This window comes from Xenopus laevis, chromosome 4L, assembly GCF_017654675.1.
Source record: "Xenopus laevis strain J_2021 chromosome 4L, Xenopus_laevis_v10.1, whole genome shotgun sequence".
NCBI classification, from domain to species: domain Eukaryota; kingdom Metazoa; phylum Chordata; class Amphibia; order Anura; family Pipidae; genus Xenopus; species Xenopus laevis.
This window is the reverse complement of record NC_054377.1, coordinates 91,444,945-91,470,819: the sequence shown is the minus strand read 5'-3', so window position 1 is coordinate 91,470,819 and position 25,875 is coordinate 91,444,945. Positions and strand designations below refer to the sequence as shown.

At 40.9% G+C, this 25,875-nt stretch overlaps 1 protein-coding gene across 6 annotated transcripts in view; it reads left to right on the top strand.

Annotated features, from left to right (window-relative positions):
* Window positions 1-25,624, top strand: part of eps15.L (epidermal growth factor receptor pathway substrate 15 L homeolog) — a 61,168-nt gene extending 35,544 nt beyond the window's left edge. For 4 of the 6 annotated variants that reach the window (XM_018258417.2, XM_018258414.2, XM_041590458.1 and 1 more), the window contains exons 15-25: window positions 852-1,049; window positions 4,424-4,615; window positions 4,861-4,947; window positions 6,635-6,746; window positions 7,197-7,232; window positions 16,696-17,012; window positions 17,528-17,594; window positions 17,863-17,942; window positions 19,426-19,585; window positions 22,136-22,296; window positions 23,763-25,624. In XM_018258417.2, the coding sequence (XP_018113906.1) occupies window positions 852-1,049; window positions 4,424-4,615; window positions 4,861-4,947; window positions 6,635-6,746; window positions 7,197-7,232; window positions 16,696-17,012; window positions 17,528-17,594; window positions 17,863-17,942; window positions 19,426-19,585; window positions 22,136-22,296; window positions 23,763-23,909 (1,557 nt within the window). In that variant the 3' untranslated portion in view covers window positions 23,910-25,624. The remainder of the gene's footprint in view (window positions 1-851; window positions 1,050-4,423; window positions 4,616-4,860; window positions 4,948-6,634; window positions 6,747-7,196; window positions 7,233-16,695; window positions 17,013-17,527; window positions 17,595-17,862; window positions 17,943-19,425; window positions 19,586-22,135; window positions 22,297-23,762) is intronic. The other 2 variants (XM_018258418.2, XM_018258416.2) reach the window with 1 other exon arrangement.
* Window positions 25,625-25,875: the final 251 nt, after the last annotated feature.

The following is a 25,875-nucleotide window of genomic DNA, read 5'->3' as shown; positions in this document are numbered from 1 at the left end:
CCTCAAATTTTTCAAGATTTATTATGCTGAAAGCTGCTAAAAGCCTGAATCTGAAAATACTCCAGCTCCATCTAGAAGTCAATGGCAGAGGTCCCTTGAACCATTTGAAGATGTATTTTGCCTTTATGATTTTCAGGTTTTTTTATGGTGTTGTCACTTGGAAATTCGACCAGTTTGCGGTATTGGAGGTTTTTTAGCCTATAATTCGATCAATTCAAGGCATTTGAGTTTTCCCCCAATTGCATTTAAACAAGTTTTTTTTACATTGGGATATATTCATAAATAAGCAAACATCCCAGTTGTGAATTTATTCGAGGTAGAAAAAAACCCTCACAAACTCTTCTTTTGATAAATAACCCCCTAAGAGTCTTAAAGTGATACTGACACTAAAAAATACTTTTTAAAATATGAATGTACATTAAAAGTTACCTATAGGTCATGCTGATTGTTTTTTGCGGAGAGGTTTGTTTTTGTAAGTAATTGTTAGTTGAAGTTCCTAAACCTGACTGTTTTGCCAACCTGACTGTCCCATCTCAGCCTGTCAGTTAAAGTTTCTAATGATAACAGACTCCTGCTGCACAAATATGGCATCTCCCTCACAGATGAGACAGATAGGTAATGTAAAACCATTGGGCAAATACTTTATGGCAAAATTATAAGTAGCGTGCAAAGTCAATTTTATGATGTAAAAAAGGCATCATTTCTGGTGTCCGTATCTCTTTAAGCATCAATTACCATATTTTCTTGATATAAGTGATTGTTTACATTTTAGTAGTACAGTATCTGTGCTTGTTTCTATAAAACATGTTGTGATAGATTCTGTGTGTGTGTGTCTTTGTTCATGTATATAGATTGCGTCATTAAAGCTGGAAATAACTACTCAAGAAACACAAATTTCCAGTTATGAAGATGAGCTGAGCAAGGCAAAGTCAGAGCTGAACCAGCTCCAAGAGGAAGCAATTCTATTAGAAGAGAATCTGGAAGCTGGGAAGCAGAGGCTGGCACCTCTGGAGCAGGAGCTGCAGGAATCCCAGTTGGAAATATGCTCTGTAAGAAAGTTCCAGAATTTTTACAATTTAAAGGCAACTAAAACCTTGTGTTTCCTTGCAGAAGTATGCTTACTACATGGGAAATACATATGCAGGCATAGATTTATGTTCTCTTTCTATATGAGTTAGAAATCCAGGGCGTTGTCACTGCTACAAAGTTTTTTATTTCAACAGGGCACGTATCAAACAATTAATTTTTTGGCCTCCTTGGCTGTATGCCACATTGTTCTTGTTTCTTGTAAGGGGACCATAATGCAATACATGTTTATTTTTTTCCAGCTTCCTGATCAGCTTATTAAAGTCAATAACACAAGGGACAATTCATAGAATTTTGCCGCCTGTGCAATAACCAGCTTGGTGGGAGGTTGTCAACTCTGAATTTGCTCCACTGTAATCATAAACACCTGTATTTTCTTAGGTTAAGTGATAGAGATGCAGCAATGGGCATTTCCAAGTTACTGTTGCCTGACTGCAAGTGCACCAGCAGGATCCACACAACTGCCATGGAAGTTGCAATGGGTTCCATTTTCCTAGTAGAAACCAAGAGGGAAGACTAAACAAAATAATGTTAGAACCTTCATTTTTGGCCTGTTAGGAAAACCGTGAGAAGCCACATAGGGGGTAATTCACAAAAGTGGAAACAGCCTATTTTTGGAGTATAAGTAGCGGTAAACTGGTGTAAAATACTTTCTCCATATTCTCAAACAGAAATCCATCAAAATTCCCACTTAACCGCCACTTTTCATTTTTCAGTGAAAGAAAGACAGTTTATAGACACTTTAATGAATTTGTCTTTCAAACAACATAAAAATGGCTCAAAAAACTACATTTTAAATTACATTTTCTCCCGACATTTTGAAAATGGAGTAAAGCTCAGTATAACTCTTACCCATGTGTCACATCAGTTCTAAAATCATTTGCTCTGTTTCACCCAATCTTCATTTCATACCTCTTGTATGTGCTCCATTGTGGAATTATTATCATATTAATAGGGATTAGCATCTTCTAGTCAGGGCACACGTTTCTGACTAACCCTATAGGTATAAAAGTCCCATTAACAAAACAAGTAAAACACTGATTTAACAAAAAAGTGTATTTTATACAATTTAATATGTAAAAAGTTTTTATTTGAGTGAATATATTTTTAAAAGGAAAAGTAAAGCCTCCCAGCCAATTTTTTAGTTTTTGAGGCAACTTTGGGCGACTATTGAAAACGCATCGCCGCATGTGCATTAGCGCAGGCGATTTTGCGCTGTAGCCTATGGGGAAAAGACGCTGAGGCAGTTCGGGGAGATAATCGCGCAAAAGACGTGGCGATAAGTCGCCATGCGACAAAATCTCCCTGAATCTCCTCGTCTGGCCTTACCCTAAAAGACAAATACAAAAGTAGAGATAGAGGTTTGTGAATTTGGTGGGAGATCTGACTTTTTTTATCTCCACTTTTATTTCGTCTTGGTATCACCACTTTTGTGAATTCCCCCCATAGAGTATCACAAATTTGTGGCCCAAGGTACAAGATTTAATATCAACAGATATGTATGCCAGTGTGATAGGATTCTTTGATGACTGATTTATGAGGCTATAGTTTATCTGTCGGTTTCCGTTCATTATATATTGTTCCTCTTTACTGCTATCAAACTGTGTGTAGAAACCGGAGTGGGGTGTTAGAGTTTAAGTGGAAATAGGATTTGGACTTTGATTTAAAATTGGTACTGCACTAATTCTTGACCTTGTTTTATGTACCCTTTTTTTGAAAGTCACACAAAATGGAAAATGACCACCCAATAGAGTAAGGCATGTAATTAGTTGGCAGGAAAGCCTGTGAAGTCCAAGGGTGCTCATTGTCCATGTTCTTTAATGCAAACCAGGATGCAGTCTAAACGTAAATATTACCAGATTATTTAATTAATATAGTCTTCCATTAATTTGAGAATAAAATGAAGACATATCTTCTACAGGTATGGGACCTGTTATTCATAATGCTCGAGACCTGGGGTTTTCCGTATAATGGATCTTTGCATAATTTGGATCTTCAGTCCTTAAAGGGGAAGGAAACCTTGTCGGCGCAAACCCCCCACCCCCCTCCCGTTTGTTGCCCATCCTCCCCCCTGGCCTACCCGTCCCGCTGGGCAAATGCCCCTAACTTGTTGCTTACCCTTCTACGCAGGTCCAGTCCAGGGAGTTCACAGACGACATCTTCTTCCACGCGATCTTCTTCCTGCTGTGAACGGCGTTTTGGCGCATGCGCAGTAGGATAATTTCGCCGGTACGGATCTACTGCGCAACCGGCGAAATGATCCTACTGCGCATGCGCCGTTCAAAGCAGGAAGAAGATCGCGTGGAAGAAGATGTCGTCTGTGAACTCCCTGGACTGGACCTGCGCAGAAGGGTAAGTAACAAGTTAGGGGCATTTGCCCAGCGGGACGGGTAGGCCAGGGGGGAGGAGGGAGGGTGGGCAACAAACGGGAGGGGGGGTGGGGGGTTTGCACGGCTAGGTTTCCTTCCCCATTAAGTTAACTAGAAAATCATGTAAACATTTAATAACCTCAATAGGCTGGTTTTGTTTCAAATAAGGATTAATTATATCTTAGTTTGGAACAAGTACAATGTACTGTATTCTATTACAGAGAAAAGGGAATTCATTTTTATAAATTTGGATTATTTGGATAAAATTGAGTCTATGGGAGATGGCCTTTCCGTAATTTGGAGCTTTCTGGATAATGAATCCCATACCTGTGCTATAGACTTGAATTTATGAAGAAAATGCTTAATTGCAGACAAGTTTAAAAAATGTATTTGTGCAAACATGCAGAAGATGAATTGTCTCTGTCTAATAAAGGGGAAATTCAGGAAGAGGAACCTTCATTTTAAATATGGTGTGTTTTCCCTTTAAGCAACCCAAACTCTCTATCCTAACAGGGAGGTGTGGGCTTTTTCTTTTGAGGTTCCATTCTTCTGTAAATATAGACTGAATTGGCATTGCCAGATTTGATGCTAACCTATATGAATTGCTGAAGACCCAGATAATATAAGATTGTTTAAAAATAATGAAGGATTGCAAGTCCTAAAACAACTGAAAGTTTTTAGTTTCAACAAATCATTTGCACAGATGACCATGCATTATAAATACGTGAGTGCAGGTTTGCCTATGATGAAATATCTTTAGGTGTTAGTCTTTATGCTGAGTCTCAGCACTAATCTATCACTACATGAGTTTTTCTATGGATGGTGAAATGTCTAAAAAGAAAAAAAAATACCCCTTGGCATGAACACACAAAGATAATCCCAATTGAATGGGCAATATCATGGTATTTAATGTTAATAAAATTAGTAGCAATACTTTTCTTATGTTATTTTTTATTGTCGTATTTAAGGTTCAGGCAAAGCTGGAAGAAATGAAAGCTTCAGAGAATAATGTAGAGCAGCTTAACTGGTGCCATCACCTGGTAAATGGTATTGGAGATCACTCCAGTCTAAGTAACAGCAGCAGTGAACCTACAAATCTGCATGAGAATACAGGGAGTGACAGCCCAAGTCAGCTAGATCACCAGAGCCGTAGCTCTCCTGTGAGTGTACATTGACTGTTACCTACATGTATTGCATAGCTATCTGATTTCTTCCACTAACATATTTCAGTATTTATTTTACAATTGTAATTGAATTTATAAGTAGGCAGTGCTGTTGCATTTTTTTTTTTTTCGGTTGAGCAAATATTATGCACTAGTTTGCATGGATTGTTGGATGGAAGCTGTATCTGGTAATGTAATTTAATATCTCTAATAACTGTAATTTATTGATTTACATGTTGTAGGTTGGGAGCAGTCCTGAAATAAATCAGACTTCTGGGAGTGATGGGGAAGAAAAAGATGAAACTGCAAATGTACCAGTTGCTGAAAAGGTATGTCTGCACGTTCATATCATAAGCAGATACAAATTCTGTTTAGTGTTAGCCTTAAAATAGTCTGCTAATCCAGTTCCTGACTGGAGTGTTTGTGCAATGTGTAAAATACTAACGTACAATGTTTACTAAGAGGAGGTATTTGGAATGAACTAGGAACAGACATTATAAGAAAATGAGATTGATCTTTTCCAGCTAGAAATTACCTTGGTTTTCAGATTTTTGGGGTTCAAGCCTCCCCTTTCAGTCAAACATTGGGGAAGGGTCCCCTCTTACCTTGCAAAATTATAGATACACGAAAGCACTGATGCATCAATTAGCAACCGTCAGAAAATAGAAATACGTCTTAAACCACTTCGCCCTACGTAGACCTTTAGACTTGGAATGTAGAATTTCAGGAGGATGGACAAAGAGTTTAGGGACATTGAACTAAAACTAAAGTTGCAATTGTAGTACAGGTACAAACTAAGATATAATTAATCCTTACTGGAAGCAAAATCAGCCTTTTCGGTCTATTTAATGTTTGCATTAGGTATCCAAATTTTGGAAAGACCCTTTATCCGAAATACCAGGTCCCAGCACTTGATAACAGGTCCTATACCTGTATATTCTTAATATCACAACTAAAAAAAAGTTAAAAGGCCATCTAAATTGGTTACTAAGCTTTCCAATTTATAATGTAATGCTGCTATTTCCAGTAACTAAACTTAGTACTTAGTCATAACGTAGATGAGTCATTTTTGTCTGTACCTGTGACTTAAGCTGGCCAGAGACGCAAAGATCCGATCGTACGAATCAATGTATGATCTGACTTTCCCATCTCCCGACCCGCCACTTACCATTCAGATCAAACTCTTACCATTCAGATCAAATAAAGTACAAAATAACAGATCAGCCAATGTTCTGCCCCTGACAGCAATCTGCAATATGATAGTTATGTCTGACAAAGCTAGTGACAGTCTCCTACTGAAAATCGTACAATCAGCAATACATGCAGAGATATTATCGGCAGGCGACAGAAATTTTCTAACCTGTCCGATCGACCAAACGACCGATCTCCGCTGGACGAAAAATGTCGGGATTTTCCACACACGATCCAAAACGATCGGATTGTTGCATCTATGGCCAGCTTTAGACATCAGTGCTTTTTGAAGCATATGTTCTTATTGTTCTTGAAGAAATAGCTTCTGAACTGTTTCATCTCTTTGCATTTTGAAATGATTGTATGTGCCCATGTGTGATGAATAGTCATCCTCAAAGGAAAGTGAACCGCTAACTTTTTTGATTGCTACTGCATCTAGCTGCTGTGTAAATAATGCCTGTTATGCCATAGCTCTAATGGCAGTAGAGGACTATTTTCTCCACATTTCTGTATTCCATTTTCTATTAAACATGTTTTGGTAAATTACCTCTGTTTATTAGCTGAGAATAAGCTAATAATTGTATATAATTAGCCGAGAATTACATACAAAGGCCCTGTGGCTCAGTTTTCCTAAAATATTGGTAGTTCGGTATCACTTCCAGTGAGAGGTGCCGTGTGATATGTTACATTTTTAGTGGAAATAAAAAAGTTAGGGAGCGTCTCCAATTTGATAGTACACTGCAATGTCCTTCTTTTCATACAGTAGCATAGTTTTTCTAATGAAGTAGTTGAACCAAATTAATCTGAAATATGTTTTATCTGTAGGAGGCGGTCACTTTTCAGGTTGATCCCTATGATGTGAATCCAGTTGCTCCCCCTGCTGCTCCTGTTCACGATCCCGGATTGGATTTTTTTCAGAGTGATCCTTTTGTGGGCAGTAAGTCATGGAAAATTTGTCAAAGACCAATAACTGAGAATAATACCGTAGACTTTGTTCTTAAACCGGACGGTAAACCGGAGTGTAAATGCAATTCATGGCCCTCCACAAGACTACGGACTGACTATAGGACATTTCTTGCTTAAGAAAATTGTTTATTTGTAGGTTCTGGATGAACAGATACAAACTTTAAAAACTGATCCTTTAAAGAATGGCCTATTACTTCCCTAAGGTAAATGGCAAACCAGGAGGTAATCCTCATGCTTAATTGAGTGGATAAGACCACATACTCTACTGGGCAACATGTGAAGTGAACAGCAGAGCTAAGGGCGGAAACAATTATGAATGCTAAATGACCCTTTTAGAAAAATAGTTATTCATTTCTGTCCCTTTGTAAGAAGCTTTGAAAAGCACACAAATGTTACATATTGTGTTTCCCTTATATTCCAGGCGATCCATTTAAAGATGATCCATTTGGAAAAATAGGTAATTTTTTTTATTGTAAATATATACATTTCTTTTTTAAAGTCTAATGGCATGCGGTTGGTCCTTCCACTGGTGTTAAACCAATACACTGCTTTTCACTACCTGAATGTGTGTGCTCTGACAGACATGGGATCAGCCCATCATAAGAGCACACATTGAGTGGATTTTGGTGCAAAAATGCATACCTGTTTCTGTGCCAAAATTTGCTTTGTTTGTTCAGGTAGCAGAAGGCAGTAGAAGGCTTTTCTCTGCTGGTGTATATAAGCCTTCAGAGAGACCAATCCATGTGCCACTAACCTTACTGACCATGTTTCTTTAATTTACAGAAATATATCAACACACTTGTTATTTATGGATAAACTCTATATGTTCTGATCCTTTGCTTAAAGGGATTCTGTCATGATTTTTATGGTGTAGTTTTTGCTAAATTACACTGTTTACACTGCAAATAATTCACACTGCCATATAAAATTTTATTCCTGAATCAACTAGTGTATATTTTTTAGTTGTAATATTGCTATATAGGCAGCCATCTCAAGTAATTTTGCCTGATCCTGTGCTTTTAGAAAGAGCCAGCACTTCATGATGAAACTGCTTTCAGATGGGCTATTGTTTCTCCTACTCAATGTAAAAGTCTCAGTGGGATTTGGATTTTTACTATTGAGTTCAATTCTCATTTCTCTGTCGTCTTAGGGGGACACAGGGAACCATGGGGTTAAGCTCCATCCTCCAGGAGGCAGGACACTTGAAAATTAATTAATTAAGGGGCGTGCCCTTCAGGCTTTACCCCCTACACTGTACCTTCCTATTCAGTTTTTTAAGTGTCCTGCTCCCGGGAGGTTGGACCGACGTTTGATTCCACGTTCAGCCCATGGCTGATACCCGGGGTGAGGCCTAAAAGCAGGGTTACCTGTCTTTAAAAAGGAAGCCCCCTACGAGGTGAAACGCACCGGGGTCACCCTCTAGCTATTGCTATATCGACCACCCAGACGTTGCCTGCACTGACTGATTCAGGGCAGAAGGTTTGGCCGGTGTGGGGGTAAGTGGCACATCGCCTGTATTTCTACAGTATCGTTGCCTTATGGTTTGGGTTTCCCCCCCCCTACTGGGCTACCCACCCCTGGGGGGGGCGACCCCAACCTCCCCTCCCCCTCCCCCCCCCTGCTCTGGGCTTGACTCTGCGCTCCAGCACCTGCTCTGCCTGCTCCTCGGCTCCTTCTGGGTGTCCTGTCCTTCTCCTTCTGGGTCTGGCCAGTGTTGACGCGTCTATGCGCACTCTGGGCTTGACTCTGGAGGGAGGTGGACGTGTTCGGTGCGCCTCTCTGGGGTCCGTCTATCAGCGCAATGAAGTGGAACGCAATGCGTTCCACTTCCTCTGTTCGCCGGCGGCCATTTTCTTTTGGCGCGAAAGTGAGCGTCTGTGCGCATGCGCGCACGGGGTGGAACGCAACTTGCGTTCCAGCGGCCATTTTGGAACGGAGATCCGAAGGGAGAGCAGCAGGCAGCTATCCTCTCTGTCTAAAAAAGTCTGGAGGCGATTTAGGCAGTGCCCCTCTATCTCTACCTTCCTATTCTATGGCAGAAGGTAGGTCAGTGGGACTGTTCACAAGGGCAGCGGGGAAGAAGGCCTTAACAGCACAGGTGAGATACCTTGCTTGCTCAAAATGCCAGAAAAAGTTTCCAGGGGGCCAGGCTGAGCCGCTTTGTGGGTCCTGCTCCTTGGAGCAGGGGGATACCTGCTCATGGGGGTCTCTCAGCTGCGTCAGCTATGACTGCTCCGCAGACGGTTTCTCAGGATTTAGACTCTGGAGCTGCGGCAGAGCCTCCTCCCCCTCTATGGGCGCTCCAATTATCTCAATCCCTGGCATCATTACAAGGGTTGCCTGCCATCGCAGATAACCTTGGAAAGGTTCTTGTTCAGCTTAGCCATAGAACTGGCGCCAAGCGTAGACGGGTTAACGACGCAAGAGGGGACAATGTCAACTCTGCTGTGTCTGAAGAATCTTCCCCTGAGCTCCACTCTTCTCACTCTGAAGGTGAGGTTGGATCTTCTGACTATTCATCCGCAGATGAGGAAGAACATCAGGATGAGGGAAAGGATCGTGACAGTTTTCATGATGTAGACGGGATTATTAAGGGTGTCCTTGAGGTTCTTAATATATCCCAGAAGCCCAAACAGACAGGAGAGGCATCTAGCCTATTCAAGAGGCAACATAAGTCAGCTGTATGTTTCCCAGAAAATGAACAACTCCAAGGTTTAGTTCAGAATGAGTGGAATTCCCCTGAACACAAGTTTCAGGCAACTAAGAAATTCTCTAAATCTTATCCCTTTCCAAAAGAGCTAGTCGATACTTGGTCTAATCCACCAGCAGTTGATGCCCCAGTGTCTAGACTGTCAAAGTCCACCACATTACCAGTTACTGACGCAGCAGCATTTAAAGACCCTTCTGACAGAAGGCTAGAGGGGTTTCTTCGTGCAATTTACACCTCTGCGGGGTCGGCTCTACGCCCTTGCCTGGCTTCAGCGTGGGTCTCCAGAGCCATACAGGCATGGTCTGAGTCGCTTGCCAAGGACATCCTAGACGGGGTTCCCCGACAGGAGTTGTTATCGTCGGTACAGACTATTGCTGAGGCATCTAGTTACCTTTGTGACACCACCCTTGATACTTCTCAAATTACTGCCCGGACTTCAGCATTGTCCGTAGCAGCACGCAGAACATTATGGCTCAAAAATTGGTCTGCGGACCTTAGTTCCGAGAAGTCACTCACTTCTCTGCCGTTCAAGGGACATCGTCTGTTTGGAGAAGAACTGGAGAAAATCATCTCCCAGGCGACGGGGGGGAAGAGTACCTTCCTCCCACAGACCAGAGGTCGAGCACCCACCTCAAATAGAAGGGGGAAATTTTTTCGTGGCCAAAGTGGCAGATTTTCAAGGCGTAACAATTCTCCACAAAGGTCCCACTTTCGGGCCAAAGTTGGTGAGAAAGGCCGGCCCGCTTGGAAAAACAACAGGCCTCACAACAAACCCTCAGGGGAGAAGCCCGCCTCAGCTTGACGGGGCATCCCCTCCGGAATCGTTGGATTGGATAGGGGGCAAATTACTTCGGTTCCGGGAGGAATGGATGAAGCATTCTTCGGATGCATGGGTCACAGAAATAGTGACAGAGGGTTATCATTTAGATTTATCAAGCACACCACCCGGAAGATTCCTCATGTCAAGAGTCCCTCGCTGTTCTCAGAAGGCTCAAGCCTTTCTACAATGTATAGAAAAGTTGGAGCGGTCCGGGGTAATCAGTCCAGTACCAACCAAAGAGAGATTCTCCGGTTTTTACTCGAATCTATTTACAGTACCGAAGAGGGACGGTTCCCTCAGACCTGTGCTCGACCTCAAGGGTCTCAACAAATTCATCCGATCAGTACGGTTCAAGATGGAAAGTTGAGATCTGTCATTCGAGGGATGGAACAGGGGCAACTGATGATGTCCCTGGACATAAGGGACGCATACCTGCATGTTCCAATTTGGCCCCCCCATCACCGCTACCTACGATTTGCCTTCCAGAACAAACACTATCAATTTGTGGCACTCCCATTCGGACTCTCGTCCGCTCCCAGGGTTTTCACCAAATTGATGGCGGTGACAGCTGCAACGTTGAGACTGCAGGGGATTTCCGTGACCCCCTATCTGGACGACCTCCTGTTAAAGGCCAGTTCGGAAACGAGGGCCAAGGAGCATCTAAACCAAGCAGTTCGGCTACTCCAGAGTTTCGGATGGACCATCAACTGGTCGAAGTCCAGCCCAGATCCCAGTCACAGGATGATATTCCTCGGCCTGGAATTCGATACGATCACGCAGACTGTAACATTACCCATGGACAAGCAGATCAGGATCAGAGATCAAGTTCAATATCTTCTGTCCAGTCAAAGCACGACAGTACACAAGGCGATGCAAGTACTGGGAACAATGGTTTCGGCCATCGAGGCAGTTCCATTTGCGCAAATACATCTTCGGTCTCTTCAAGCCAACATTCTAGCAACGTGGAAAGGGGGACCTCTATCCCGCCCCATGTCCTTGTCACGACAGACGAGGGCGGAGTTACAGTGGTGGATGAAATCCGAGAATCTAGATGCAGGTCAATCGTGGGCGACACCGGAGTGGATTGTGATATCAACAGACGCCAGCCTCCAGGGCTGGGGGGCAACATGGGACGAGCAGTCTGCCCAAGGGCTTTGGTCTCCAGAGGAAGCCAAACTACCAATAAATATTCTAGAGCTGAGAGCGGTAAAATTGGCCCTTGTCCAGTGGACAGACCAACTCAGAGAAAAGCCCATACGCGTCCAAAGCGACAATGCTACGACGGTAGCGTACATAAATCGTCAAGGAGGGACACGAAGTCGGGCGGCCCTGGCAGAAGCCAGACAGATTCTTCTCTGGGCGGAAAACAACTCAGTAAAATTATCTGCAATACACATTCCAGGAGTGTCCAACACAAAGGCGGACTTTCTCAGTCGGAATCGGCTGGATCCAGGAGAATGGGAACTGCATCCAGAGGCGTTCAATCAGCTGACAGACCAGTGGGGAACCCCCAGCATAGACTTAATGGCTTCCAGAAACAATCGAAAAGTACCAAGATTCTTTGCCCGTCGCAGGGATCCGTTAGCAGTGGGGGTGGATGCCATGACTCAGCGCTGGCAATTCAATCTAGCATATGTCTTCCCACCTCTTCCAATGCTACCAAGGGTCCTCAAAAAGATAAAGCAATCTCAGTTGATAATCATTGTAGTGGCACCGTATTGGCCCCGGAGAACCTGGTTCACCGATCTGCAGGAGATGTCAATAGAACAGCCGATCCGGCTGGACAGCAGACCAGATCTCCTCCTGCAGGGACCCATATTACATCACAATCCCGGGCTCTTCGCTTTGACGGGATGGCTGTTGAAAGGTCCATCTGGCAACGCCAAGGACTAGATGAAGCAGTCATACTCACTATGATAAAAGCTCGAAAAGCCTCGTCTTCCAAATCATACCACAGAGTTTGGCAGTCTTACCTCAATTGGTGCAAGGAGTCTCATTTTCCATTCTTGAATTGCAGCTACCACGGATCCTTTCCTTCCTACAAAGAGGACTACAATTAGGTCTTAAGCTCAGCTCGCTTAAGGTCCAGGTGTCAGCCTTGTCAATCCTCGCTTGGCGAATGAAGACTTGATACGCACGTTTCTGCAGGGAGTGGCCCATATCGTGCCGCCATTCCGTACTCCGGTGGCTGGCTGGGATCTCAATCTAGTGTTGGAAGCTCTGCTGGACCCACCATTCGAACCATTGTCTTCTATTTCCGATACATGGGTCACCTATAAGGTAGTGTTCCTCGTGGCGATATCATCGACCAGACGGGTTTCTGAACTTAGTGCTTTATCGTGTGCTCCTCCTTATCTCATATTCCATAAGGATAAAGCCGTTCTTCGTACGCTTCCAACCTTTCTACCCAAGGTAGTTTCAGACTTTCATGTGAATCAAGAAATTGTGGTTCCTTCTCTATGTCCGGAACCCAAGAATGAGAAGGAACGCAGACTTCATAATTTGGACGTGGTCAGAGCATTACGATGGTATGTGGACAGATCTAAATCTTTCCGAAAGTCGCAGGCCCTGTTTGTCATTCCATCGGGCCCTCGTCGGGGCCAGGCAGCCTCAAAAGTGACAATATCAAGATGGATCAGAGAATCAATCAATCAAGCAAGCATACTCTGCGAAGGGAAGATCGGCGCCTGAAGGACTTCGGGCTCACTCCACCAGAGCAGTGGGAGCCTCATGGGCGTGGCGAAACTCTGCTTCCTTGGAGCAGATCTGTAAGGCGGCTACCTGGTCTTCTGTTCACACCTTCTCTAAATTTTACAAAGTTGACACCTTTTCCTCAGCCGAGGCTGCCTTTGGGCGACAGGTGTTGCATTCAGTAATTAAATAATTTTGCAGTACTATTGTACATAGTTATAGCTCGCTCCCACCCTGCTGTTTGGGACTGCTTTGTTAAGTCCCCATGGTTCCCTGTGTCCCCCTAAGACGACAGAGAAAACAGGATTTTTGATACTTACCGTTAAATCTGTTTCTCTGTAGTCATAAGGGGGACACAGGGCTTCCCACCCTTGTCGAGCTATTGACATTTGGTCTAGTTTTGTTCAGTTTCACTGTTTACTTTCTGCCTGTGTATTTTCAGTGATTACGTTCGCAGCTTTGGGACAAACTGAATAGGAAGGTACAGTGTAGGGGGTAAAGCCTGAAGGGCACGCCCCTTAATTAATTAATTTTCAAGTGTCCTGCCTCCTGGAGGATGGAGCTTAACCCCATGGTTCCCTGTGTCCCCCTTATGACTACAGAGAAACAGATTTAACGGTAAGTATCAAAAATCCTGTTATATACCAGGGAGCTGTTATCCTGTGTCAGGGAGCTATTATCTGGTTACATTAGCATAGGAACACAAGTTACTGAGAAAGAGCGATAGAGCAGAAATTGCTGCAAATTAGTGCTTTATTTCCACACATTTGATCTGGTTACCCTCCCTTTGTTCAGTGCAGACGTTTTCCAGTGACAAAATCCCTTTAACTCTACAGGGAGCCCTTCATTAAAAATACAGATCCTGTATCAGCTGTGAGGGGTACAAAATGGGGTTACATAGTCTGTCCAACAGCATATGTGACCCAGAAACTTTCAGTTCTCTGTCTTTAGTTGCAGCTGATTTCTTTTCTTTTTCCCTTAATTTTTCTTCTTTATTGTTTGTTTTGTTTTGAAAATAATAAAGATTACCTTTAAAGAAAACCCCCAAAGCCTGGTGTCAGGGGGAGCAGGTGGTAAGGGCAGGGCCCTGTTATGGCCTGTTCCATACACCCCTTTTTAACTTGCATCTTTGCATGAAGCTATAGGAAGGGGAATGCATACATGCCTATATTTGCCCTCACCAGTACAATGCTGACTAAAGCAGCGATTGCTGTATTTGTGGAGAAAGTGGCAAGTCTCTGTGCTCCGATACAGAGATCATCAACTATCCTAAACAGCAGAATGCAGTGGTCAAAGAAAGGACAATTGAGGTTTTTCACTTTGCTCATTGTGTCTGTTTTGTACATTACCCCTATATTCTTTTTGCTTTGTGCACATAGACCTGTTGTCAGCAACTGTACATTATATTTTCTTTAAGGTCATGGCACACAAGCAAATTGTTGCTTGTTGGAAATCTGCACTACACACAGCTCAAAAAATAAAGGGAGTGTAAACATTTCAGTATGTCTGCAGTATGATGCCAAAACATGTTTTGTACTAACTTCTTCTATAATTGCATTATTATATGTTAGTAGATATTGGTTTATTGATCTCCTACTTAAAGGAAATTACTATGGTCTTGAGTTAAAGGGGTGGTTCACCTTCAAACAACTAGTTGTTTTCAGATAGATCACCAGAAATAATGATTTTTTTCCAATGACTTTCTAATTTCTATATGTGACCGTTTTTCTAATATTGAAGTGTCAAGTGTCTTTTTTCACCTTCTGAAGCAGCCCTGGGCGGGGGGGGGGGGGGGTCGCCGATCCTGTAAACTGTTCTAAATTGATACATTTAGTTGATACATTTCTTATTTTTGTCCCTGCTGAGCAGAATCTTTGGGTTTCATTACAGGCAGCTGTTAGAACTGATACAATAGTTGCTAATACTCAAGAGATGCTGCTGAGAAATGTATCAAGTAAATGTTGCAAAATTGTAACAGTTTAGAGTCTGCACCTGAATTACTGAGCTGCCAGACTCAAACACCAGACAGGGACATTTACCTTTAAAGGGGACCTGTCACCCAAAAAAATTATTCAAAATCCTATTTTATCAGATTAGTCAAGGATAATGAACTTTAATTACACTATATAAATTATTTGAATCTTGTTTCCTTCAGTCTGAGATTTCAAAACTACAGCAAGCAGGCAGCAGCCATTTTGTTGACACTGTTATTAAGACAAGCCTTGCATCATGTCGGAATTTTGTTTGTGCACCAGAATGGGGGACCCAATGTCCATCCCCATGCCCTGGCCACACAGTTATATGGTAAAGAGAACTGTAGGAATGTGTGGGGAGCAGTGACATCTAAGAAGTGCTGAATTGAAAGTGAAAGTAATTGTCTGCCCCGCCTCTATGCCACGGGCATAGAGGAGGGGCAGACAATATTTGATTGACAGCTGAGATTTTTAAATGAGCTTACAACAGCTATGAATGCTTAAATAAAAAATAGAAATTGGATTTCATGTTTAATTTGAAAAGGACTTTTATTATGCAGATTTTTGTGTCTGGGTGACAGGTCCACTTTAAGCTTAGATTTTGGAAAAACAGTAAAAAATAAATAATGGAAAGTAATTGGAAAAAGTCTTTATTTCTGGGGAACAATCTAAAAACAACTGAATTGGAAAAAGTGTTTGAAAGGTGAACAGCCCCTTTATTATTTATATTTATTTATATCACCATATTGGTGATATAGCATGTTTGTACTAAAGTCTGAGGAGAATGTCTTTAAATTGATATGGCAACACTTATCTATGTATATAAACTTCAAAAATATGAAAATCAAGAAAATAGGCATCTGTACACACAATGCACTTTAGCATTTCACTGTATTGTTTATGTAAGGGAACATTTGCTACTATAATCACAATTCATGAACATGCTGTATTTTCCTTTGATTACTTTGATTGTACTTGTTACTGTGGCATATAGTCATGTTGATGCATTTATATTCTCTTAAAGGGATCCTGTCATTGGAAAACATGTTTTTTTCAAAACGCATCAGTTAATAGTGCTACTCCAGCAGAATTCTGCACTGAAATCCATTTCTCAAAATAAATAGATTTTTTTAGATTCAATTTTGAAATCTGACATGGGGCTAGACATTTTGTCAATTTCCCAGCTGCCCCTGGTCATGTGACTTGTGCCTGCACTTTAGGAGAGAAATGCTTTCTGGCAGGCTGCTGTTTTTCCTTCTCAATGTAACTGAATGTGTCTCAGTGAGACATGGGTTTTTACTATTGAGTGTTGTTCTTAGATCTACCAGGCAGCTGTTATCTTGTGTTAGGGAGCTGTTATCTGGTTACCTTCCCATTGTTCTTTTGTTTGGCTGCTGGGGGGGAAGGGAGGGGGTGATATCACTCCAACTTGCAGTACAGCAGTAAAGAGTGATTGAAGTTTATCAGAGCACAAGTCACATGACTTGGGGCAGCTGGGAAATTGACAATATGTTTAGCCCCATGTCAGATTTCAAAATTGAATATAAAAAAATCTATTTACTCTTTTGAGAATGGATTTCAGTGCAGAATTCTGCTGGAGCAGCACTATTAACTGATTCATTTTGAAAAATTTTTTTTTTCCCATGACAGTATCCCTTTAAGACTTCTTCAAAGTGAAGTAAACTGTGTGGCTCATTTGTGTTATTTATTTTTCTGTTCCTGACAGATCCATTTGGTGGGGATCCATTCAAAGATTCCGATCCATTCGCTGCTGATGTCTTTTTTAAACAGTCTTCTACAGATCTTTTTGCATCCTCTAAAGTGGATCCTTCTAAAGAAGATCTTTTCTCTGTGTCCAAAGCAGATTCTTTTACGTCCTCAATTGCAGACCCCTTTGTGTACTCCAATACAGAGTCTTTCATCTCTTCAAAGGCTGATCCTTTCCAGTCCTCCACTGCTGATCCTTTCAAGGCCACTGACGAGGATCCTTTCACATGCTCCAAAGCTGATCCTTTCTTAGCCACTGAAAGCACTTTTCCTTCTGTAAGTATCTGTATACTGTGTCCCACAGTAAATCTGTTGTAATATGGAAGACCGACCTGTGGCCCTCTAGGTGTTGGTCAATTTAGAAGATTAGAAACATATTCAGTTTAATATACCATGTGTAAGGTTGTATTATTTATGCAGAAACATGTTCCTTTTCAATTTCTCTTTCAACACTCTGTAGCTACCTTAGAAATGGTAAAACTATAACCCTACAAGCACCATAACTAACCTCTGTACTGAACATTGCTCAGACTGTTACATAATGTAGTTAAACACATTTGTCAATTATGGAAAGCCGATTTAAATCCACACAAATCCATTTTTTATGGCATCATAGGAATCGAGGCAGCATGACGCAGTCGTATGCATTAGTCTTGTTACACTGCAAAATCAAACCTACCCCCATGTGTCATTATCAGAACATAAAACATAAGATCATATTTTGTTTTGTTTTTACAATCATATTATGTTTTTACTTTACAATTAATAAACATATTTTACCTTTCCTTAAGGAAGACACTTTGAAAAGTAATGATCCCTTTGCTCCTGGTGGAACAGTAGTGTCAGCTGTTGAGTCAGGTGAGCTGTGGCTTTTTTTTTTTTTCCTGTGCCATTGAAGAATGCTGGGAGTTGTATTATAGACATAGCATCAGTGCAGCCTCTTAGCTATGTCTACATGACCAACTTGTATTTGTTTTGTTTTTATTTTTCTTCTGCAAATTGTATATTATTTGCTTAGCTTTTGTAGCATTATTAAGATAGTATTTTTGCATGAGTGAGCTAGTTTAACTTTGGTGCAGCATTGTAGCCCTACTGTTGTACCATATCTTGTCTCTCCTGTTCACAGGTTCTGAAGATCCATTCGCTTCTTTCTTTGGTAGTGAGTCTTTTGGAACTGGATTTGCAGATTTTAGTTCACTTTCCAAGGTAATGTTGCACTTTGCAACTAACATTCAAAAGTCAGCTTTGTCTCTGAAAAAGCGCATATATAACAATATTGCTTGTCTCAATGGCTGCTCAACTTTAGACTGGGATTGGGAGGGTGACTTTTGGTGATGTTTCATCACCACTGGAAACTGGCTAAATTGAAGCAAATTATATTACATTCACCATTTAAATGAACAGTTTCAGTTTTGAAACTTGGAAATTATCTGGTTCAATCATATGGTTCAAAATCGCTTTTGACTGTATAGGTCCTCTTTAATTATTTCTAGTAATTAAAATATAATGTATCATTGCTCTGCACTAGAAAAATGGAGGTGTTTGCTTCAGAAAGACTACTTTAGTTTATATAAACAAGCTGCTGTTTAGCCATGGGGACAGCCATTCAAGCTGGAGAAGGAGATAACAGATAAAACAACATGGTATTGGAAAGGGCGTATCTGTTATGTGCTGTGCCTTTCTCCTTTTTTCCAGCTTGAGTGGCTGCCCCATGGCTGCACAACAGTTTATATCAGGGGTGTCCAAACTTTTGGCTCGCCGGGCCACATTGGAAAATGATAAAATTGTCTGGGGCCACACATGAAATACACAAAAACACGTTTGATTTGTAAGAGTAAAGGAAATACACAGGAAAGAACTACAATGCCAGTTGGATAACCAGATGGAGCTATACACTGGAATATGGGACACCTGGATATTAAATAGACTTATTATTATATTATTATTACTAACTGGGCAATGGGCAGAACCCCCCCTCCTCCTATTTCCTCGGGAACCAAGCGTTTCAAACTGGGCCGCATTCATATGCATCCTGGGCCGCATGTGGCCCTCGGGCCGCAGTTTGGACACCCCTGGTTTATATAAACTATAGTCATTTTTCTGAATCAAACACACAGCTTTTACCCGTACGTGCTAACAGTAAATTATATGTTAAATTACTTTAAAACACTTTTCATTTAAACCGCTATCACGGTGTCCTAGTTCAGCCCTCTGCTTGAACTTGTGACTTCAGCAGATCTGATGTAAACTATCACATATGAAATTGTAAGACCCCAGACCCCACTGTGTCTGTACGCCAAGCCCCTGTGACACCATATGGAAACCATTGCCCTACTACCTCACTGATCCTGACCCATCTGCATTTTCTCTAGCCATTGTGCCCAAGGCACATTCCTCTCTTGCGTACCCCTGGTTCAGGCCCTGTTGAAGCTGGCCAAGTTTTTGAAGTGGTGGGTCATTTATACATTGCACCACATGCTCAGGGGTCGCATTGTAATAAAATAATGTATTACAGGAAAGTCAGTGGATACCCTGGGCAGACTGGTGACCACAAAAGTTTGTTGGGCCTCACCTGGCCTTGGCCTTGATATCCGTAGTCCTATGAATTCAGTACAAATGTGTTTATATATTTTAATCAGTAAGATTGTCTAGGCATGTATTTTTCTCATGATCTCTCTGTTTTATGCAGCAGACCAGCACAGATAATTTAGATGGTACTTTACCAATCAAAGACAAGGAGTCTTTAAACAAGATTATATTTGAGGATGACCCTACCCAGAAAGAAGAGGTTCCTCCTGCACTGCCCCCCAAAACTGGAACCCCTACACGTCCTTGTCCACTCCCACCAGGTGATTACCACACAAAGAAGTCCATCCTGTAAATTGAAGTGAAGTGCAGTCTTGCTCTTTATTGTAGCAACATGATTTCTGTTAAAGTGTCTCTTACTGGTCATGCAGAAAGTTAATTTATAATGTGGTATGAGATGCCTTTTTGTGCCTTCTGGCCAGGTTGTAATAAGGGCAGCATATCCTGCAGTTGTTGTTGGCTGCGGGAGCATAAGGGTACCAGTGGTGTCCTACATGATGCACAGTTTTAGAATGCAAAAATATTTAAATGGTAGAAAGCACTTATAGAAACCATGTATAGAAAGGATTTGCGAGTCTTTTATTGCTGCCTATTCGTATCTATGCGTTTCAACCCATGGGAGATCGTTATCAGTATGATGATCCTGACGACAATCCCCTGTGGTTTGAAATGTGTAGATACGAGTTGGAGGAATAAAAGACTTGTAAATCTTTTAGGCATGATTGCTGTGAGTGCTTTCTACCTGATTACTATCTATTGCATGATTAGCACCCGTACTCCACAATCAGTAAGTGCCGATAATGGATGGTATATATAAATATATAGCAGGCTGTACATGGAACCCTGTATTTAACATCTGTACAAAGTACTTATTGTCTTTGCAATTCACAGAAGCACTATGCAACAGTGAAACTCCTTGCTTGCACCTCTTGAATAACGCACAAGGAAAGAGTCTTTTTTGTACTATGCACTAATAAGAGCTGGATAGAGTAAGAAACCATCATAATGTTTTCAACAGTGGGAAGTGGGCAAGGGAAATGTAGACTTTTTGGATTACAAGGGACTGAATGAAATGCTGTGTGGGCGGCCCATTTGTTTACCACAGCAAAGTATCCAAGCTCTTCGATTTTGTGTTAAATGGCAACCATTTACTTAAAAAAAATGCATTTCCATTTTATTACATCGGCTCTATACTAACTATCTTTTGTTTATGTGGTGCATAGAAAATTGGAAAAGTACATTTGCTTCTCCTACAAATGTCTAATCATCCAAATGTCTAATAGTAAAAAAATTACTGAGGCACCAGGGCCAGATGAAATACACCCACAGTTTTTAAGACAGCTTAGTTCAGTTTTAGACTAAATTTCTCAGACTCTCTTTCATCTGGTATGGTACCTATGGATTGGAGGAAAGCTGGTGTAATTCTTAAATTAAAAAAAGGATTATGATCTCAGCCTGGCAATTATAGGCCTGTAAATTTGACATCCGTCTTGGGAAAATTATTTTAAGGCTTGTTAAGGGATCACATTCAAAATTTTGTCCTAGTGAATGGCATTATGAGCGGCAATCAGCATGGCTTTATGAAGGAAAGGTCATGTCAGACAAATTTGCTTTTTTTTTTTTTTTTTTGAAATGTTTTTATTTATGAAAATTTTCAGAGAAAAAGTAGCATATACAGAACATGACATTTCGTAAGGAATTACATCAATGAAAGTAAAACCGAGTTACAAAAGTAGTAATCAGTTACACAATGAAACCCCTCTTGAACCAAATACTTTGTATGAGCAGTAGTTAACAGAAAGAACAAGGGGGCTGATCCCCATAGAATGCAAACAGATTAAAACAGAGGGGCAGACGTGCATATTCGGGTGGCCATTGAAACTGAGCCGAAACATCAAAGATGTATTGAAGGGACAAATTTGCTTTTTATCATAAGGTAAGTAAGATGCTGGGCAGTGGGGGAGCAGTAGATGTGATCTATTTGGATTTTGCCAAAGCGTTTGATACTGTGCCCCACATGACTACTTTCTAAACTAAGATCTGTTGGGCTTAATGAGGTAATTTGCACATGGATAGGAAACTGGCTACAGGATCGGGTACAGAGGGTGGTTGTTAATGGTACATTCTCTACTTGAAGTAAGATTCTTAGTGGGGTCCCTCAGGGCTTGGTATTGGGTGCACTTTTATTTAACTTGTTCATTAATGACTTAGGGGAGGGTATTGTAAGTAATGTATTAGTGTTTGCAGATGACAAAACTATCCAGCCCATCCTTGCAGCAGGATCTTGACAAATTGGCAATCTGGGCAGCTAAGTGGTAGATTCAGTGTTGGCAAAATCTAGAGTATGACGTACAGTTTTGGTCTCCAGTGCTCAAACAGGACATTAGTGGATTAGAGAAGGGCAACTAAGTTGGTAAAAGGTATGGAAAATCTCAGCTATGAGGAAAGACTGGCCAAGTTGGGGTTGTATAAGCTAGAGAAGAGGCACTTAAGGGGTGATATGATAACTGTATAAATATATAAGGGGTTTTTATAATAATCTCTCTGCTTTATTTACCAGTAGGTCCTTCCAGCTGACAACATTATCTGTTAGTCTATCGCCACCTTTAGGCAGGTTATATTCAGATTTAAGGTTGAACTTTATGGACGTGTTTTTTTTTTTTCAGCCTATCTTACTATGTTATAATCTGTTTACACTTAATCACCATTTGATTAGTTATTAGTACTAAAATTTTTAATGGAAGGCAAGATCTAAAGCAGACAATCAGTATATATACCTTAACATATATTATTTTTCATCTTCTTTTACATAGGGAAGATGCCTGCGTCTAAAACCACTGAAACTTCAAACTTGTTCCAGCAAGGTGAACCCTTTCAGCAGTTTAATCAGAGCATCTACAAAGAGACACTATCTGAACCTTTAGATGTCAGCAAAACAACCAGTGATTCTGAAGGCCTTAATAACTTTAGCACAGTAAGTATAAACTGAACCCAGGGCCAGTCCAAATAATGGATTCTTATTCTTGTACAGTTTGCTCTCCTTACATGCATGATGACACAAAGGTTAGCACTTCTGCCTTGAAAGGCCAACGGGAAAGACTTTTCAGAAGATGATTTGATCTTCATGCCTGACGTAGCCCTTACTGAAAGAAAAAATTAACATTGCCACACATTTTCAGCTCTGTTAAACCCTTCAACTTCACTTAGCTTTCACATACTAAAGTGATGCCTCAGGCTTGTACACATTAGCAGAGTACCCAAGTCCGAGAGAAACCCATGCTTATAGACTTATTTATGCATGCAAATGCTCTGCAGGGTGGTAAGTGGGTGGATCAGCCAAACCACACAGATTATTGTTTTCCTGACTATCATATTATGTTTTTAAATGCAGAATATATCTGAGGCTTTGGAGTTGTTTCTGCCCATTTAACCAATTTGCTGCTATTCCCTGCTATTCCCTGCTATCAGTACATCAAATTATTGATGCTTACATATATATTACTATATATCTTATAGGTTGGTGCTGAATTTTGTCAAGTTATGCTAGATGAATATTTTATAGTGGCAAAACTCTCCAAAGACATCTGTCCTTATGGCTGCTTTAGTGCTAAATTCTGAGTGGATAATACTTTCTGAACTCTCTAGTCTAGTGGGTCCATAGCCTGCCAGTTTGCTTGTGGTTCCCACCAACTGCTGAATTTCACTGAGATGTTGCAGCCAGAAAGTTCCACTAGAGTGATAAAGATTCCCATGTTCCTTACACAATCGATACTCTTTTGCAAATTATAATGGATCTCAATGAAAATTGGATGAAGCCAATCACCCTGTGTGGTGTGCAAAAGTCAATGAATGTGGGAACCAGAAAGCAGATTTTGAGGCTAGAGTTTTTTTTTATTTCATTTTTTTCCTTTCTGTTGGTGTTCTTTTTTTCCCCTAATTTTCTCACAACAATTTAATATTTCAAAAACACTAAATTCAAGGGGTTCTTCACTTTTAGCTTGTAGTATGTTATAGTTTTTTTAATTATTTGCCTTCTTCTGACTGTTTCTAGCTATCAAATGGGGGTCACTGACCCCATCTAAAAAACAAATGTTCTGTAAGGCTACAAATGTATAATTATTACTAATTTTCATTTCTCATCTTTTCTAATCAGGCCCTCTACTATTCACTATTCTCTTATTCAAATCAGTGGATGGTTGCTAGGGTTTGGATGTTAGCAACCAGATTGCAGAAATTGCAAACTGGAGAGCTGCTGAATCAAAAGCTAAATACCTTAAAAATCACAAATAATAAAACATTTAAACCTTTGTTCAGCCAGATGCATGTAAAAATATTAAAGCCAATATTTTCAGTGTTTGCCATGAGTTACTGCCCAGTGTTTCCACATTAGCCAATGTTGAGCATTTCTCAGGAGGTTTCTTTATTTCTTGACCTTTGCAGTACCAGTCTGAAGATTATATGATTGAGTGGGCAAAGCGGGAGAGTGAGAAGGAAGAGGAGGAGAGACTGACGAGGTTGAAGCAGCAAGAGCAGGAGGATTTGGAGCTTGCAATAGCGCTCAGCAAATCTGAGATCTCTGAGGCGTGAAAGTGCGAACTACACACCGCAGTGGAACATAACAAACCAGTCACCTTCTTCCTAAATATATTTAAGATACTTTTAAAAACCTGTCTGTGTTTAGACGTATTTAACATTACCTTTAACACTAGCTTTGCTAGAGGGCTCAAAAAATATGCCCTCTAGGCTTTTATCTGTGAACGGGTAATGTGTCATGTGCTAAAGTTACCTATGGGGTGATTTGTGTCTATTGACAATGCTGCTCAGGCTTCATTTTATAGAAACGAGTAAATCCATCTTGTATAGTGCCCTTAAGAGGTCACTAGCATTGCGCTACCTCTAAAAGGAAGCAAGAGAATTTAAAGCAAAAGGAACAGAGTCTGGCGTAGATCTTTTTTTTTTTTTTTTATGTTTATACCATCCTTGAGGCGAGGGGGTTTATTGCCAAAGTGTGTGCCAGATTTTTTCTTTTTGATTGTATCATTTGCCTTGTAAAGTCTTACTTGTGTTTCTCTGAGATTTAGTGCCTTGTGTTTCCTCCTTTTGCACACCATTAGCCTATTGAACTGAGTGGCCTTCCCCTCTGCCATTGAAAGGATTTACTCTGTGTTACAGGATTCCGCACTTCTTTTGCTTAAATTGTCAGCTTCCTTGTGCCAAATCCTACTCACCTGACACCTACTAACAGTATGGAGCTGCCATCAGACCTGTACTTTTGTTACCCTATTTCTGAAGCAATATTCAGTGTTAGGATATAGAGCACCTAATCGGCTGGAATTTCATGCTGCATGCTGTCTGTTATAGATCCTCTACACATTGCCTGCAATTATGGCACATCGTATTCTTAAGGGTGTAGCTAAAGATATATGGTTCCTGTGTGTGCATATATAATGTGTGTGTGTGTGTTTGAGAGAGGTGTGTTTAGCTAAGGAATATCTATACGGTATTCGTTTGATAAGTGTGACTGTATATGATGTGCACATCTGTGGATATATTTATGTCTATGCCACTTTATTCCTTAGCCCTATCATCATATATGCAAGAGTATTATGCTTTGCTGCCCTTAAACTATCACCTCTCATCCACTGAGGGGATTTCATAAAAAGAAAAAAAAAGCTACATAAAATATCTCCTCTGTTTGACCTTCTAAAGGTTCCTAAGATGGGGCTAAACCCACTAGTTCTCCAACAGCAATAATCATTTTCCCTAAATTTATGCTTAGGATGCCTTGGCTTGAGGAATACTTTGTAGAAAAGGTTCTGGTACAAATAGTTGGAGACATATTGTGTCCAGCTCAAGTCTTTAGAACAAAGATACACTTACTGACTGTCTGTGCTCAGACATGCACAAACCTGGGGACTAAAGCTGATCTCTTCCAGTGTAGATTTCTCAAGTATCATAAGGTCTATTTTGATGCACAGTAGGAGAATGGGCAGTTTGGAAGCACTGTCCCACTACATTAGTTATGCTTCCCAACTCCATCTCTTCTATCCAGTGTTTGACATTGGCTTTAAGATGCCTTTTCTTGGTAGGTTGCAAAGTCTTTTCCAGTTTTTAAAGGAATGTTCTTAATACAGTGATAGTTTCATTTTTCTCCTGATTGCCTAAAGCAGCTTTCCCTGCAGGGTTTGCTTTTGGGGTTTTTTTCTTGCTTTAATTTTGCACTGAGTAACTGGTTATTAGCATGTTTGGAATATGACTTTCATATGCATATTCAATGTTGTAGAATGAGAACAAAGCACATATTACATCAGTATCTTACACCAAATATATTGTGCATTTCATGTCTGTCATGAAAATTTAATATACAGTAAGCTTCAGCATACTGAAATAAGAAGCTTTGTAAATAGAATCAGTGGTACAGTTTCTGAAATAATCGTTTATCTTTACTCTCTAAGCATCTGTTTCTTTTCATTCTGTCTTCATTCAGGAGTTGACTGTCAGATATTCATTGACCGTTAGATCCAAGATATCTTATAGGGGGCTCCTTTTGCCT